At 62.4% G+C, this 16,322-nt stretch overlaps 2 protein-coding genes across 9 annotated transcripts; both read right to left on the reverse strand.

Annotated features, from left to right (window-relative positions):
• Nucleotides 1-8: 8 nt before the first annotated feature.
• On the reverse strand, nucleotides 9-1,235 carry LOC122677012 (translation initiation factor IF-2-like). The gene has a single exon (XM_043876705.1). It carries the CDS (start codon nucleotides 1,233-1,235, stop codon nucleotides 627-629), a length of 609 nt encoding a protein of 202 aa, XP_043732640.1. The 3' UTR covers nucleotides 9-626.
• On the reverse strand, nucleotides 9-16,084 carry ZBTB7B (zinc finger and BTB domain containing 7B). 8 transcript variants are annotated; one of them, XM_043876696.1, is made up of 5 exons: nucleotides 15,756-16,084; nucleotides 15,478-15,578; nucleotides 9,360-9,399; nucleotides 2,663-3,822; nucleotides 9-2,319 (listed from the first exon to the last, which is right to left on the reverse strand). In XM_043876696.1, the coding sequence occupies exons 1-5, from the start codon at nucleotides 15,780-15,782 to the stop codon at nucleotides 1,854-1,856; spliced, it is 1,794 nt and encodes a 597-aa protein (XP_043732631.1). In that variant the 5' UTR covers nucleotides 15,783-16,084; the 3' UTR covers nucleotides 9-1,853. The 8 variants fall into 8 exon arrangements, with proteins under 8 accessions (XP_043732631.1, XP_043732637.1, XP_043732639.1 ...); XM_043876702.1 differs by lacking the exon at nucleotides 9,360-9,399 and adding an exon at nucleotides 5,505-5,705 and having other exon boundaries at nucleotides 15,739-16,084; XM_043876704.1 differs by having other exon boundaries at nucleotides 15,739-15,799.
• Between the last annotated feature and the right edge of the window lie 238 nt (nucleotides 16,085-16,322).

The following is a 16,322-nucleotide window of genomic DNA, read 5'->3' on the forward strand; positions in this document are numbered from 1 at the left end:
CACAAGTGTGAATCTTAAATTATTATTATTTCTTCCTGTCGCTTACACCCGAGGTGGGGGGCAAGGGAAGGGGAGGGGAACAGGAGAGGGGGGATCGCCTCCCCCCTTAAGGCACTGAGTGGAGAAGCCGCAAGGGGGGAGGGGGGAGGCCACATTGTCCTCACTCCCTGGGGCTGGGCCCCGGGTCTCCTCAGCCCTGGGCTCCCCCATCACCTGAAATGCAAAGATGAGGCCCAGAGCAACCTGACCTCCCCCTACCCCAATATATTACATCATCACTTTTTAAATAGAGACAAGGACTGGTCCCGCTACCCCCTCCCTGTGACCCCCCCCATTATCGGGGGTACCTGGGCAGCTGTGCAAATGGGCATGGGGGTGCATGGGAGGGAGGGAGAGCACCGGGCCCCTGAACCTGCCCCTTTTAAGGAGGTGGGGGGGGGGGCCGCCAGGCCAGGGAGGGGAAATAGTGCAAGGCAGAGCCCAGGCCCGAGCGGGGTCCAGCACCCAGCGAGGAAGGCGGGGGAGATACCCCCACCCCCAGCAGAATTGGGTAGTTAAAAATCTGAAACTAGATTTCAACAAGACCAACAGAAAAGGCTATGTACAGAACAGGGGTGGATTCAATCCTAAGGGAAGAGTGAGGGAATTATTCTCCCCACCCCAACAGGGAGCCCTGGCAGGCAAGGGTCTGAGGGTAGGAGTCCTTTCCCACAGGGCCGCAGCCCACTTTCCCTGGGGGCGGGCGAGCAGTTCCGCGCCCCGGCCTTGGCAAGGGGGCGCGGCTCACCCGCTGGGGCGGTGGAGGTGGAGAAGACGGCTCCCTGGCAGTAGCCGCCAGGGGCGCTCGCCCGCGCAGGGCACAGCCGCCAGATGGCGCCGGGTGGCCCGTTCTCCGCCAGGCTCCCCCCCAGCCCCTCACCGGGTCCCACACCCTGCACCGCGCCAGCCCGGGGGCGGCGTGAGTCAGGGGCGGCAGCGGTGGTGGCGGCGGCTCGCACCTGGGCGGGGAGGAGGTGGGGAGGAGGAGAAGAGGGTAGGACACCGCCCGGCCCGCCCTGCCCTCTGGCCCCGGGGAGGGAGCGGCGGGAACAAGACATTCCCTGCCCGGGGACGCGGGAGGGGAGGGCAGGGGAGGAGAACCGGCAGCGGCTCCCCTGGCTGGGCGGGGCCCTCCCGCTGCCCCCAGGGGCGGGCGAGCCAATCAGGCCACCCCGCCCCCTTCTCCAGGACCCCATGACTCAGCGCTGGGAGAAGGGCGGAGGGGGACTGGGATGGCTCCTTCCTTACAGGCCCAGTCCCCGTCTTTCAAGCTTTTACCTTGCTTTCCCCCACTTACCCTTCCTTTGCCGCCCCCCTTTGCATAATTCACTGCCAGGAAAAGGGAACAGAAACCAGGAAGGAGGGGTCTCGAAAGGGAGGGGCAGTCCTTCACCCCCTTACACAGCCAAAACCCCAAGGGGCATGGGGGCAGGGTAAGGCTTTGGTCCCAAGCCCCCCACCCCCTAGAAACCCGCATAGCCGAAGAGGGACCCCACAAATCAGAAATACATTATTGCTTCTACTCCCCAGGAGCAGCTGGGGACAGGGACCCCACCTTTACAATGGAGCTGTAAATATATACATAATATCATATGTATCACTCCTTGGGAGAGCACCCCAATCTGGGGAGACTCTGCCCCAAAACCTTCTCGGCTTGGAACTGGAATGAGGGCTCCGAGGGAAGGAGCCTATTTCCGACGCCAGGGAGACTCAGTGCCTGAACCCCCAGCGCCGTCTCTGCTGTACACACTCCCATTGCTTGGCATGGGCCTCCCCGGTTCCCGTGCTGCTCCAGCTCGGCCCCTCGTCCCTCTTTAAGAGGTGTCCATGGCACCTTCAGCCTGAGGTGTGGTGGGTGCCCCCTCCTCCTCCTCGTCATCGGGGGGCCCTGGGGTGGAGTCTGGGGGCCCGGTAGGGGCGGATGTCTCCCAGAATCGAGCCAGAGACAGGCGGAAGGTGTCCAAGTGGCCGTTGGAGAGGTCGAGGCCGGCAGGGGACGAGGTGGTGGCGGAGGGCGGGGGGTAGTGAGGGGGCGCATCGTCCTTGCGGCGCCGCCGGGTGCGCACCTCCAGGCAGTTCTGGCCCTTGAGGTGGCGCTGCAGGTGGTCCTCCTTGGCGAAAGCCTTGTGGCACAGGTGGCACTCGTAGGGCCGGTCCCCTGTGTGCAGGTGCATGTGGTTCTTGAGGTCGTAGCTGTGCAGGAAGCGGGCCGGGCAGTGTGAGCACGAGTAGGGGCGCTCTCCGGTGTGCTTCCGCATGTGGATCTTCAGCTTGTCATTCCTGGGCGGGCGGGGGAGGGCGAAGGGAGCGGGTCAGCCGGGGTCCCAGGTCGTCCGGGCCAGGTTCCCCGGCCTTGTCCACTCCTGTCCTCTAGCGCTCCTTGCCCTATTTCTGCTACGGGAGACCCTTGCTGACTTAGCCCCAGGTTAACGACCTGCCTCCAGCACAGTCCGATCTTTAAGGCCCCACACCCACCTTCCCTGACTTTCTTTGTCCCGGTCTCTCTCCCCAGCCTGGGGACCACCCCACAGACCCTCCAGGATCACCTCCCTCCACAAGCCCTTTCTCCCTCGCGCCACCCCCCCACGTGGCCCCTGCTGGGCCTCTTCCCCCTGGTGCTCACCGGGTGAAACGGACGCCACAGACTTCACAGGCGAAGGGCTTCTCACCCGTATGGGTCCTCATGTGGCGTGGCAGTTTGCCCGCCCCGTGGATGATCTTGTGGCAGACGGGGCACTCCTGGGGCATCTGGGAACGGCGTTTGCGCACCAGCTTGTCCTGGCTGTCCAGGCCCGCTGGCAGGGTGTCCTGGTGCAGGGAGCTGAGGTAGGCCATCAGGTCAGGATCGATGGCATCCTCGTCTGAGCCCAGCTCCTCTGGGGACAGCGGGGGCCCGCCGCCCTGTGCCAGCCCGTAGGGCGGGGGGTACACCAGCTCCTCCTCTTCTTCTTCACCCTCGTAGGCCTCGTAGCTCAGGGGCCTCTCGGGGGGTGAGGCAGTCCCTGTGGGAGGGCTGTAGCTGTCCCCTGGCCCGCTGCCCCCGCTGCTGCCCACTCTGCCCGCCTCCTCCTCCTCCTCGTAGGTTAAGGGCTGGGTGGGCACGTCGGGCACCAGGTGGTTGGCCCGGGCCCCCTTGGTCTGCAGGAAAGCTTTGCGGGGCTTGCGGCTGCGGCGGGCAACAGGCCGAGGCGGCGGCGGTGGCGGCGGCGGGAGGGGTGCCTGTGGAGGGCTGTCGTCACCGTTGGGGACTCCCGAAGCTGAGGCGGTGGCTGTACAGGCGAAGGCTTCCAGGTACTGCCGCGCGCGCTCACAGTCGTCCTCGTCCGGGCTGGGCGCCTCTAGTCCGCTGCCCTGCAGAATCTCCATGCAGGCCGCGATGACACAGGGGATCTCCAGCAGCCGTGCGGCCTGCAGTACTGCCGGCATGTTGGCGCTGCTGGTGGTCAGGGTGGCTGTGTAGGCAAACTCGAGCAGGGCACCCAGTGCCTCCGGCCCCACAAAGTCCAACTCACACACGCCGGCCCCTGCACCCCCGGCAGCTGTCCCACCGCCCCCAGCGCCCGAGAGCGCGCCCCCACCACCCTCGGTGAAGAGCTTCTTGAAGTAGTGGCTGCAGGCAGCCAGCACAGCCCGGTGGGTGCGGTACTCCAGGCCCTGCGTCCGGATGGTGAGGTCACAGAGGTGGCCCAGCTGGCGCTGCTCATTGAGGCAGCTCAGAAGCTCACTGCTGTGGTCTGGGAATGGAATCCCGATCAGGTCATCCTCAGGGCTCCCCATCTTCTCCTGTGGAGTGAAGGAAAAGGGGAGGTTAGGAGCGCTCAGCCCTGCCAGGGGGCCCAGAGAGGGGATACCAACACTGGCCATGAGTCTAGGCCCTTCAGGTACTTTACACCCATTTCATCTTCCACGACCTTCTAAAGTAACAATTATCTATTTCACAGACAGGAACCTGAGGTGCAGACAGGTGAAGAGACTTTCTATATTAAGTGCGGAACAGGTTCAAAGCCAGGCGGCCGGCCGAGCCATGTTCCTAACCACTGTGCATCATTCTGCCTCAGTGAGCACGGGAGCTCTGCCTTTCTGGCCTTTCCTAGAGACCCATCTGCTTCACCTGCCCCGTTCCCATCCCTTTGGAAGAAGCACTGGTCTGGGGGAAAAGATGCCTGTGTTCTGGTTCAGGCTTCATGAAGAACTGGCTGAAGGACTCTGGGTGCCTCTTGCAGCTAGCCTCAGGCATCTGAAAAGTGGGGTCACAGTCTCTGTGATGGAACCTCCTCTCAACCCAGAGAGAGGGCAATGAGAGAGTTCAGATTCACACTGGGCCAAGGTCTGTTCAAGGCAAGGTCAGGTCCTTTAGCTCACATTCTCTCCCTACGGCATTTGGTGCACTATAAAACACTAGGCAAACTTGGGAGGTGGCTCCCCAGGACCCCACCTCCTCCTTCCCCACCCACTAAAAGTTCATCTCCCCTTCTAGATCTCCCCCTTGTAGAGGCCAAAAGGGAAACACAGCTCCCAGCATACCTCCCCCCACATCCTCCCCTCCCCCATGGGGCCAAGGAGCAGCCACCCTTTGCTGGGGTGTCGCTGGTGCTGGCGCGGGTGCTTCCTGCCCCGCACCGATAAGCATCGTCCCCGCCCCTCCCCCCCTGCCAATAGGCCAAGTTCCAGTCCTACCCCTCCTCCACTGGGCTACCACCACCACCCCTCCCTCTCCATTCCTGGCCAGTCAGGAGAGTCCCTCCTCTCCAGAGGACCTTCTTCCAGCCTCTGTGCTATCCTCCCCAAGGCACAGCCAAGGAAGGCGCAGCACTTCGGCAGTCCCAAGGCTGGTGGAGGGAGGCGGGTGGCAGAGTGAGTCTGGCCTGGACGCGAGGAGATCAGCTTCTAATCCTGGCTCTGCTACTATCTTGCCAAATGACCTTGGCCAAGTCATTTCTCTCTGTGCTTCAGTCTCCTCATGGTACACAAGGAGTGGGTGGGGATGAAAGCCGCAGGGGCTCAGCCCTTCCACGCTGACATTTGGTGGTCTGGATCAACTGGAGACAGAGTTGAGGCCTGAAAAGAGCTGGGCTCTGCAGTCATCCAGGCTTGAGTTTGAATCCTCATTCTAAGGCTGATTAGCTCTGTGATCCTTAAACAGTTGTTTAATCTCTGAACCTTCTTTTCCGTCTATAACATGGGATAATTCCACCTGACTCCTAGGACTGTGATGAAGGTTAAATGAGCCTGTGGGTGGCACAATACCTAACATATAGTAGGGGCTCAATAAAAGTTCTGGCCTTGGGAGGGAGAAACCAACCCTCACCCGGAGGCAGACTGCACTATACAGATGGTCTCTGCTGGGAGAAAGGTCTGTCTCCCTCCGTCAAATCACCCAGGGGGAGTCCAGTTACTACTAGCTACATGACCTTGAACCAGTCACTTTCTTTCCTGTTTCCTCATCTGCAAAATTAAAGACTGACCTGGATGATCCCTAGGGCAAGTCCCACTGACAGTTTGTCAGTGTCTTCTCTGCCACTCCCAACAACTGCTCAGTTTCGGCCACTGATGGGGAAGGGTTTTGAGGGGGTCGGAGGAGTCGAGGGCTACAGGTTTCCTTTTGAGGACACAAGAACTGCATCGTCTCTGCCTGCCTCCCCGTCTTCACTATAGCATCTGGACGCCTGCGTGGAAGCCTTGAGTGAGCAGCACCCATGTGCTGGCTCATAAGCCACAGTCAGACACCCTCAGATAGCCCACCCCTTCCCACCTTAAGTCCCCAAAACACTTCTCTCCCTGGGAGCCAAGCAGTCTGGGAGCACTCCCAGTTGCCTTGGGTTTCCCCCCTTGTACTTTACAAATAGTTCAAGTGGCAAATGGCCCCCGGACCTAGGAGCAAACAGAACCAGGTGGGCAGCGGCAGTGGCCACTCAGGTGGCAGCGGGCACCCTCCCGGGCCCAGGTGAATCCTGACCCTCCTGGGGGTGGGGTGGGGCTGTCCTCGCTGTCCATTGGCCCGGAGCTGTGCACCCGCAGACACGTGGCTCACCCTCTCGTCCCTCTCCCTTCTTCCCTCCACACCCCACCCATTCCCGCAGCTTAAGCCCGCCTCCCTTCTCCCACCCCAGGGCCATCTCCGTGGCAACTTGGTGTGGCAGGGTTGCTGATTGGCTGACCCTGCTGTCAGGTCACAGGCTCAGGCTGGTTCATGATGCAGATCACACGGGGCTTGGGCAAGGGTGGGTGTTTAACCCCGAGGGCCTAACTCCAAAGCCCACGGCCATGCGGTAGCAATGAAGGAAGAGAGAGGCAGAGGACCCATTTGGGAAGGGGAGGTGTTCCTACGGGTCTCTAGCTTCTGGGAAACTCCCCTAGCCCTTACCCAGGGCTCTGGCACCCATGCTAACTTAGGTGCCACCTGGAGCTCGGCTGGTGCCAACCAGGCCAAGGGGGCACTCCAGGCCCCATCATCTGGGAGGGCTTGATGGGGACGAACTCCCCCCTTCTTTCTGCCAGGGTGGGGCACTGATGCCAGGGTGCCCACCCCAACTTGGGCACCCTTCCCACCTCTGTATCCCAGAGGGCCCAGCCCCCCGACGCCCATGAGGACGGCCCATCCCCACCCAGCCTGGCATGCCCCCTCTTGCTAAGACCTTGTGGGCATGGGTGTGTGTGGTGGTTGGTGGGGGGGGCAGCTGTGCCAGGGAGCCAGGCAAGGTCTGTTTGCCGGGTAGGGGGAAGAACTGGGGGCCCCGCCCCACCTCTCCCCCCTTTCCCGTCACCCCCTCCAGGGCTCCCCTCACTGTCAGGCCTGCTAGACCGGCCAAGCCGGTGGGCAGCTCTCTTGAAACTGGGCCCTGAGTCAAGCTTGCCCCATCTTTGGTGGGGGAAGACTTTGGGGATAGAAAAGTATGGGGGGGGCGGCAAAGGAGGGAGCCCCTATCACCTACCCCTCAGTGCCCAAAGGCACCTCCCAAGGTGTGTCCACCACCAAGAAACCAAAAGGTAGAGGGCACTGGCCCTGGCACGGGAGGGAAAAGGAGGCTGAAAGTCTTTCCAGGTGCTGACCTCAGGCAGTGTCCAGTGAAGGGCTGGGGGATACCAGGGCCAACACTGTCGGCTTGAGCCAGCTGCAGAGCTGGGATACGAGGCCCTGAATGGGGCAGCTGAGTAAAGCTGGCCCCCCTTCCCCACACCCTGGGGATTAGGGGAGTGAGGCTTAGTGTGGGGGGCAGCAGGCGGAAACAGGATTAGCGGCGGAGAAAATAGATATGGGCCTGAGACTCAGGCACACAGAGCCCCCCCACCTTAGGCTCAGAGGCCCCCACCTCCGGGCTCTGCCAGAGAGCCTGAGAGGGACCTGGCCAGCTTCTCCAGGTGTAGTAGCTTGGGGTGAGGATGAGGGCCAGGCTGTGATGCCTCCTGCCAGGGTGATGGAGAGGCCTGACGCTCTTCCCACCTTGGCTGGCCACCCTTCCCCCTTACTTCTTTCTCCTTTCTCCCCCCCCAACCCCCACCCCAACTCCAGCCTCAGGTTCTCTTCCTGTTTTTTTGGAGCGAAGTTTGCACGAAGCCAGGGCTTTGGCCTGTGGCTGGACCAGGGCGGGGGTGGGGAAATAGGACAGCCAGTCCAAAGTCCTCAGGGACCCAGGAATCCTAGCTCCCCAGCTTCTTCCACCCTTTCTCAGGGCCTCTGGGGCCCAGGGGCTGAAGCCATCTGGACTGCCCAGTTGGAAAGGCAGGGTGAGGGGTGGAGGTGAATCCCCTGGAGGACTAGAAGGACTTCGAAGGAGAGGCCCTCGGCCCAGGATGCCCCAGACATGTATGGAGCCTTTCCCTCCCCAGCCAGCCCCTCCAAGCTAGTACATGCCTTCCCCATCCCCCATATGTCGCTTCCCCCTCCTAACCTCACCACCCCCAGCACTCACACTTCCTGGGGGCCGAGGCGGGGAAGAGAGACCGCAAGCCACGAAGGGGGAAGGAGGCAAGGGGAGTTGGCTGCTTCCCGGTGCTGTGGGGGTTAAGCCTCTCCTCCCTCAAAATCCCCAATTCCTGGTGCTTCAGCTCTTGACAGGAGGGAGACCTCAGTGTTCCCCCACACTTTCTTTCCATGACACCTGCCCTAGTCCACAGCCTCTGAGATCGCATCAGGGGAAATCTGAGGGAGATAAAAGATGGCGGGGGAAGGAATGGGGGCAACTCCGTCTTCCCTAGTCTTCTCCTCTTTTGCTTTGGGGACCCCTGCCCTCAGCCCCTCTCCACCCTTGGCCCCTTGCCTTGGCCTCTTCCTGCCTTCTCGGACCCTTGTGTCCCTTCTCCGCGGACACATCCTTTGCTTTCCTCCCTTCAGCCCTTGTAAGGTTCCTGCTTCCTCTCTATTGCGTCCTTAAGTCCCCAGGTCTCCAAGGCACCATCCCTACCTCTCCTTTCTTTTGGCTTTTGGTTCTCTCGCTCAGGCCTCTCCCACTTCCTCCATTTCGCCCTACTCCAAGCATCCCTTCTCTTCTCCCCAGGCCGATGGATGGATGCGGGTGGAGAGGGGCAGAAGAATTAAATTAGGAAACCGGGCCTGCCCTCCAAGGCCTGGTCTTGCCATGAGATGGTTGCATTTAGGCACCCACGACCCCGTTCTGGATGAAGCACAGGACCAAAATCGGGGGGACAGTTAGTGAAGATGGGTGGGGGGGTGTACAGTGAGAGCGGATGTGGGGTAGGGTGGGGGGACAGCCTAGGCCTCTCTGCCCGTCAGAGTTTCCAGCCCTGGAGCAGCTGGAGTTTCCCCAGAGGCTGCCCACCCAAGGCCAGGCAACCATGCGCCTGGACAGACCCTGGCCATCAGTGCTCCCAGCAGGGGTCTGCCGGAGCAGCGCCAGATCCCCTTAGGGCCTGAGGAGACCCACAAGGTGCCAGGGTCTGCCCTGTGCCCACCCCCTCCCCCCCAGCCTAGCGTCCCCGGCTGCGTAACCGAGCTGGCTGGTAACCCCACACCCGCCAAGCCGCCGGCAGAAACCTGAGCCCCCCAGCCCCAGAGGACACCCCAGCCCAATCCCCGGAGCCCGGCTCCCTGCCAGCCTGTCCAACCTCCTGTCCTGGCCCAGCAGCCCCTCGGCTCCCGTAGGCCCCTTCTCCTGCTCTCCTGTCCTCCTATGTCCCTCGGACACACAGGCTTCCCCACACTCCAGCCCCTCAGCCCCTCAGTTCCCTAAACCACCCCCTGTGAAAATTTGGACACCCTCTTCCTAGCCTGTTTTTCAGTCCCTCTCTGACCCTTGGCCAATTCCAGGCCTCCGAGCCTCCCCTGGGGCCTGATCTCCCAAGCCAGAGCGGGGCCTACTCACCTGAACGCTGAGGGGCCTTGCCGGCAACTCCTCCTGGCCCCTGGGGGGAACAGGTTGGGAGGGGTGGGGGAGGGCCTGGCTGGGGGGGAGGCAGGGTGGCTGTTCCCCGCTCCAGCTCCCTCCTTCAAAGGGGCCGCCCACGACTTGGCCCAGCCCCTCCCCCCTACAGCCTTAACCCTCTGGGTGCTGTCCCCCCTCCCCCCAGATGGAGGGAGGGGTTACCAGAGGCCTGGCAGCGTGGGAGAGGGCCTAGAGTCTCTGCCTGTGGTGCCCGAAGCCCCAGCTGTACCCACCCCTGCCTGTCCTGACTCAGTCCTAAAAGGGGAAAAAGGTGAGCGGTAGGAAAGGTAGGAGCTGGGACAGTCCAGGAGGACAGAGGTGAGGAGGAGCAATGGGAGAGGCTGCTGGAGGTGGGACCAGGAGAAGGAAGAAGGGAGGGGAGGGGACAGGAGGCGGCAGTGGCCAGGAGAGGGAGGAGGGGACGCCTGGACAGTCAGTGCCAGGGGTGACAGGTGCCCAGGTCCCAGCCCCTCAGGGCATGTGGACGAACAGGGGGCCACAGGGAGGCCCTTCAGACCCCCAGTGGGCCCCTCGGCACCCTTGGGAGCTGGCCGAATTCTCCCCACCCCGTACTGGGCTGGGGCCCTCAGGGGCTGGGCAAGGCAGCACCCCGCCCTCCCCATGCCTCACCCCAAACCCACTCACATACCACAGTTCCTTGCCCGGGCGCCAGCCCCTGCCAACCAGGCCAGGGGGCAGCACTTGTGCCAGCCCCCAATGGCCAGGGGGATCAGGGGGATAGAGCTGGCCTGAGGTGGGGTGGACAGATGGGGGGAGCTGTGGGCACCGAAAGAGGAAGGAGCCGAGAGGGGGCATCTGCTGGGAAGCGCCTAGCCCCACCCCTTGCGTAAGCTGCTGCCACCCTGGCCGGTTGGGTGGGACCCGCCTGGGCCTGAGGGGCAACTCAGGAGGGCTCTGAGCCCAGAGGAGGGTGGGCCACAAAGTTCCACTTAAACAACTCTGGGGGTCCCTTATTCCTATAACGAGGTGGGCCCTAGGTCCCCCAGCCACTAGGCCATCCCATGTCCTGCTGGGCTAGGAGGGGGGACCACAGAAATGCCCCCTAAAATATCCCCTCCCCTCTCCCCCCAACAGCTGCTGGCTCAATGCCGCTGGCCTGCTGCCCCTCACCAGCTCCCGGCCCGGTTGGCACCTACCCACCAGGATGCTGGCAGTCCTGCCCTCCTCTCCCTCCTACCCCCCTGGCTCCCAGCGCCCCATGCCAACTGTGGGCCTGGGGTGGGGGAGGGTCACCCCTGTGCCTTGGTGCCAGCTAGGCGGGCCCAGGCCCCTAGGTCCTACAGATAAGGCCCAAGACCCTGTTCTCAAGCCATCTCCTCAAGAGGCAGTACACAGGTTAGGGCCTACACGAAGAGTCCAAGCGGGCTATGGACAGCTTGATGAACAGTTATTGAAGGCTCTACTCCCCAAGATGGGGCCAATGTCTCTCCCTGCCGCCAGGTGCCGGTCTCCCGGCATCCCCCTGCCCAACCATTTGCTTGGGCACCAGAGTCCCTGCTATTCCTGATCGCCCTGGTGCCCGCAGCCTGCCAGGGAGTGGGGTGGGGCTGCTCTCTGCCCTTTGATCCCTGTAAAGGGAGGGAACCAGCCTAGAGGGCACGGGGCAGGGAGGGAGTTCATGGGGCCCCTCCATTCCACCCCTGCCAGGGGCAGCAGGGCAGGGTGTGGGCATCTCTTGGGTGGAGTCCTAAGGTGAGAATGGGTAGCATGTCTCAGCTGGGGGTGGGGTGGGGGGGTGGATGACAATCATGGATACATGGTGTCATGGGGGAACAAGGTGATGAGGACAAGCTGGGGGGATCCAGAGGGTCCCCAGGTTCCAAGTCATCCCAGTCCACTTTTAGTCCCATCAAGAAAAATTCCAACTTAACCAAACTGAGAGATCAAGGAGGACTACAACTCCCAGTATGCACCACAATTGCTTTGCATGTACCTTGGGAGTTGTAGTTCCCTTGAGAAGCCCTGTGAGAGCCTCATCAGAGCCTCGCTGCTGATGGGGTGGGGACAGCAGAGCAGGGGATGGGAGGTGGTCATGAATCTCCAGGGGGTCTGTGTTTAGAAGAGGTAAAAGGCAGGAGGTCTATGGTTGGGGGAGAGGACCCCTGCTCCCAGGCAAAGCGGGAGGAAAGGAGGAAGGAAGGAGGAGAGGATGTCTGTTGAAAGGGGCATATGGGTGGGGAGGAGCTGGTGGGGGGGGCGGTGGAAACAGGAAGGAAACTGAAGCCAGAGACATGAGGTCGAAAGCAAGGGCCTGGTGGAGCCCCACTCCGAGGCCGGTAGGGACTGGGAAGGCGTTTCCCCCTGCCGGGCCTCGGGACCATTCTGGTGGCCTAGGGAGGCCTAAGAGAAATTAGTGATGTCAAGTAAAAAGTCAGTTGGCATGTTTGTGGGGGTCACTGGCTTCATTTACCTGCCACCAGCCCTCTTTTGTCTGGGGCACTGTCAGCCCCTGGATCTGGCACGAGTATTTCTGGCTGGAGAGCTCTGAAAGCTGACTCGGCTCTGTGATGCTAGCAAGCAGAGGAAGGGGTTGGGGAAGACTAGGGCCAGGCCTGATGGGTAGTATGGTGGAGTGATATATATAGGGTTAGGCCCAGGGGTGAGATCAAGAAATTGTGCTCATAAATGTGTATTCCACCCTCTAGGGCTGAGGCCCTGGCAACTGGGAAGCCTCAGTGAAGACAGGGCTAAGATGCTAAGGAAGGCCACTAGCCTCCCACCCACCCCAGGCTGTGGGACAGAATGAAGAGGGAACCACTTTCTGGTGTCCCTGTAGAATTTGCTAAAGGTAGCCTTTCCCCTTGTGTCCGGTAGCCTGTGAACATTAAAGGTGGCAACTCAGGGGACCAGATGGCAGCTGGGTGCCTTTACCAAGTGGTGGTGGAAGTCAGAAGTGGGCAGAGGCTCTGCTTCCAGGCCACTTTCCGTAGGCTCCCCAAGGTTCTGGGACAGATGTTTATAGGCCCCAGACAAGACTCTCGCCAAGACCTGGGTCTGCCTGGGTGGGGGATCATTCTTGCCTCTCCAGGATCCGTGATGGTGGACAACAGTAGCTCTAACCCCTTCCCCCTAGTCCCCCAGGCCAGCCTTGGCGCCTGGCCGCCTGTGTGTTGGCAGGACTGGTGGTGGTGGGGGGGCGGCGAGGCAACTTCAAACTGTCCGGGCAAAACGTCAAGTTTACTCACGAGTTTACTCAGCAGAAGGAGGGGGAAGAGGCCAGGGCGGGCACACCCCATGCCAGGGTCCTATCCTTCTGCCCGTCCCCACCTTCCTCCCCCACCCTCCTCTTCAGCCCTAGGCCAAAACAGGCACAGGCCCTAAGGCCTGGTAGCAGGGCAGTCTTAACTCTCTGAAGGTCAGGGAGCCAAGCAGACTGGAGGCAGGAAGCCCCGAAGCAGTCCCAGAGGCTTCTATCAGAGGGCAATGCCCTGCCTGGAGCCCAGTCACTACCCGTCTTGGGACCTCGGCTTTGGGCCAGAACTGGGTCTCTTAGCCACCAAGAAGGAGGCAGTACAGGCCAGGCCTCCTCTATCTGAGCAGTCCCCTGGGCAGTGACTTCTGACCCCAAATGCCCAGTCCTAGGCTGTGCCCCAGGCAGCGTGATGCCATCTGGGCAGCCATAGGATCAGGGGCTGGTTCTCTCGGCCCTGGCTTGGGATGGGGGGCCAGCACCCTAGCTGACCTACTTCCCTTTCCTCCCCACCTGCTTTCATTCTCCGCTTCTCTCCCCCAGTCTTCACTGTCCCCACCCCAGAGGCGCTCCGCCCCCCATGCCCGCTGGGCCCCCTCCCCCACCCTTCCCCAGGGTGCCAAGTGCAAGCACACAAAGGCCCGATGGTGCATTGTTAGCCCAGCCCCCGCTGCCCGCCGCGCCCTCCCAGGACGGGCACCAGGCCAAGGAGGAGCTGGGGGCCCTGGGTGCCAGGGGGCACCATGGGGAAGGGGAAGAGGTCAGCACCTGTCTCCCAGTCACTGGGGTCCCTGTCAGCCAGAGCTGAGCAGGGATGAGAGTGCCCCAGAGGAGCAGGCCTCCTTGACACCTGAGCCCAGTGGGCACTGCCTGCTTTCTTCCCCAGAGCCCCTTTTGGGTGGTATTAACCCCTTCCTGACCCCTGTACTAAGGTTGGGGGGTGTGGTACCCAAGGGAGGGGACAGTGTCTGGGGGTGCCAGCAGGCTGCGTCGTGCCCACAGCAACCATGTAACAGAGGCACGCTGGGGGAGCCGGGGTCCCGGGGGCCAGAGCCAGGCGGCACTGACAGAGATTTCTTCTTGTTTCATCAGCTGCTCCAGGGGGAGCCCCCTGCCCTTCTCCCCAGTCACCACTAAGGAGGAATACTAACTGCTACCCAAACCCAGTCACAAATATGCCCCTCTCCAGCCCAGCACAACACTCCATATGCCCACTCTCTCTGCCCAACCTGATGCCCACTCCATGCCAGCTCTCCCAGCAGTGCCAGACGGGTACAGGGGTGACCAAACCAGTTGGTGTGTGTGGGGGGAGCAGGAGGCAACCCCATAATCCTCCAGGCCTCACCCCCCCCACACACATGCACCATCAGGGAAGAGAGAGCTCCCATCCCAGTTTAACCCCTCACTGCCCAATCTGGCTCCCCCTGCGCCTTGATAAACTGTCTCCCTCCTCCAGGAATAAGTTGAGGGAAGCGGGAATAGCTGCGCTGACTCATTCTCATTCTTAGCTGCAGCTCGGGGTCTTCACTGCATTCGGGTGGGGGTCAATTCAAGAACGCCTTCCACCTGGCCCGGAAGCCAGGACAGCCTGCTGGTCTCCCCCTCTCCCCAGCACCCACTTCCGGTGTCCCAAACTAGGTCAGCAGCGCTCGTTTCCTGTGGGTCAGCTAGCACCCGCGCCTCTGCCCCTCCCCTGCTCCGGACCCAGGCTCCCTGCCCCCCCCCCCCCCCCAGGGCGCCCCGAGGTCTCACCACGTCTCAGCCGCCCTTTGATACGTGGGGGTTGTGCGGGGCGGGGGGCAGGGGACCCGCCCTCTCTCCAAACACCAGCAGGGCCGGGGCGCCTGGGCAGGCACGTGTCCGGGCACAACCCGCTGCCCACGCCGCCCCCCCACTCCCGGCCCCCCCTCGCTCTGGCCGGGACACGTCGCTCTCTTACTTCGGGTGGGGTGGGAGGAGAGAGAGAAAACTGGAAATTGAAAGTAGCGCCCCCCACCCCTTTGAATGGCAGCCCTCTGCCAGCCTCGCTCAGACTAGGTCCTACAACAACACAGTAGCGACCCCCCACTCCGGGTAGGGGCAGGTGCGCCAGCGCCGGTGGGGGACGGACGATAGGTGGAATTCTTCCTAGTCGCCCACACTCGCTCTTGGGTTCTGAGGGCAGGAGCTGGCTTTGAAAAGGTGGCGGCGGTACTGGAGCCCGAACGAAGAGAGAGGGATTGAGGGGCGGCGGAGAGAGGGGTCGTTCTGTATCGCTCGGAGGTTGTCGCTGAGCCCCACTACCGGCGAGAGAGCGCGGCTGTGCAAGCGCAAGAAACCAAATAGTCCAGCCGGTAACTTTCCCCCAAGCCGCGGCTCCTCCTGTGCTCCCCCCACCCCCCATGCAACTGGCCCGAGTCCAACCCACCGCGCCAGGGGGCGCGGAGGAGGTGGGGGGAGCGTTGTCCTAGTTAGAGTCCGTCAGCGTTTCCATTCCCTCAACTCGGTCGGGTCGGGGGTCTACCTCTAAAGTCACGAAGGAGACTAGGGGAGCGCTGGGCGCCGCCTCGCCCTCTCTCCATCCCGGAGCCGCCAGTCTGTCTGATCCCAGAAGTGCAGAGAAAGTTTCTGGGGACCCTCCGCCCTGGGTTGGGGGAGGCTGTAGTTCCTTCTCTATCTTTCCTCCCCGTTGAAATCAATTCCCAAGACCCGGAGTGTTCGGAAGGCACAGGAAAGGGGAGTGGTGGGAATCTGGTCTGCATGCGCGCGTGTGTGGGGGGGTCCCACTTACAGGACAGACGAAGGACACTGCAGTAATCTCGAGTATGGGGGACCCCTAGCCAGGAGGCAAAAGTGGGGTACACTCACCTCTCCGCCTTTGGGTCCGCTGGCTGGAGCTGCTGAGGCTCCGGGTGTGGGGAGAAGCGCGTCCCCCGCCAGGCCCGGGGGCTTGGGGCCCTGCTCCGGTCCTGGTCAGAAGGCCGCGGTCAGTGGCTCGCCGCTCTCTGCTGGGGGGCTCCTCCTCCGCAGCCCTCTGCCTCCTCCTGCCGCCCGCCCCCCCCTCGGCCGCCGAGAACCGTACATTCACCTGGCTCCCACCCGCCCCCCCCCCCTCAGGGCCCGCCTCACCTGTCCTGCTGTCTCACCTGTCCTCCTGCTTGCTTTCCCCCCATCCCTCCCCTCCCTCCCCCCGCCCCCTGCCACCCCCCAAACTCCCCCTCCCAACCCTTAGCAACACCCTCTGTCACTTCCTGGTTTTTCACCCGCCCCCCCAGGTCCCCCTCCCTCCGCCCAATAAGGACATAAACTTCAACCCCTTGGTCCAGCCAGTCTCTGCAGGGCGCAGATGGATCCCTCCCTCCTTTTTCGCTCTTTTCTTCCAAGCTCTTACTTTGCACTCTGAGCTTTTCCCACCCTCCTCTTTTCCCTCCTTCTTTCCTTGTCTCTTTCTCCCTTCACCTGCCGCGGTCCCTTTCCCCCTCCCTTTCCTCTTTCTCTCTTTCTAGCCCCTATCTCTCCCAGTCCACCTTAACTCGAGCTCCGCCCTCGACCCCCATCCAGCCCTCTGCAGCTACTCCGCCCCGCCCCCTGCACTCCACCGCCCTGCCCGCCCATTGGCCTGAACACCCGCCCATCCCAAGTGGGTCCCGCCTTGCGTTGGGCCAGGGAGGGGGCGGAGCCGAGGGGGCTGGCCTGAAACCTGGAGGAGGGGA

The sequence above is a fragment of the Cervus elaphus genome, chromosome 20, assembly GCF_910594005.1.
Source record: "Cervus elaphus chromosome 20, mCerEla1.1, whole genome shotgun sequence".
In the NCBI taxonomy this organism is placed as follows: Eukaryota; Metazoa; Chordata; class Mammalia; order Artiodactyla; family Cervidae; genus Cervus; species Cervus elaphus.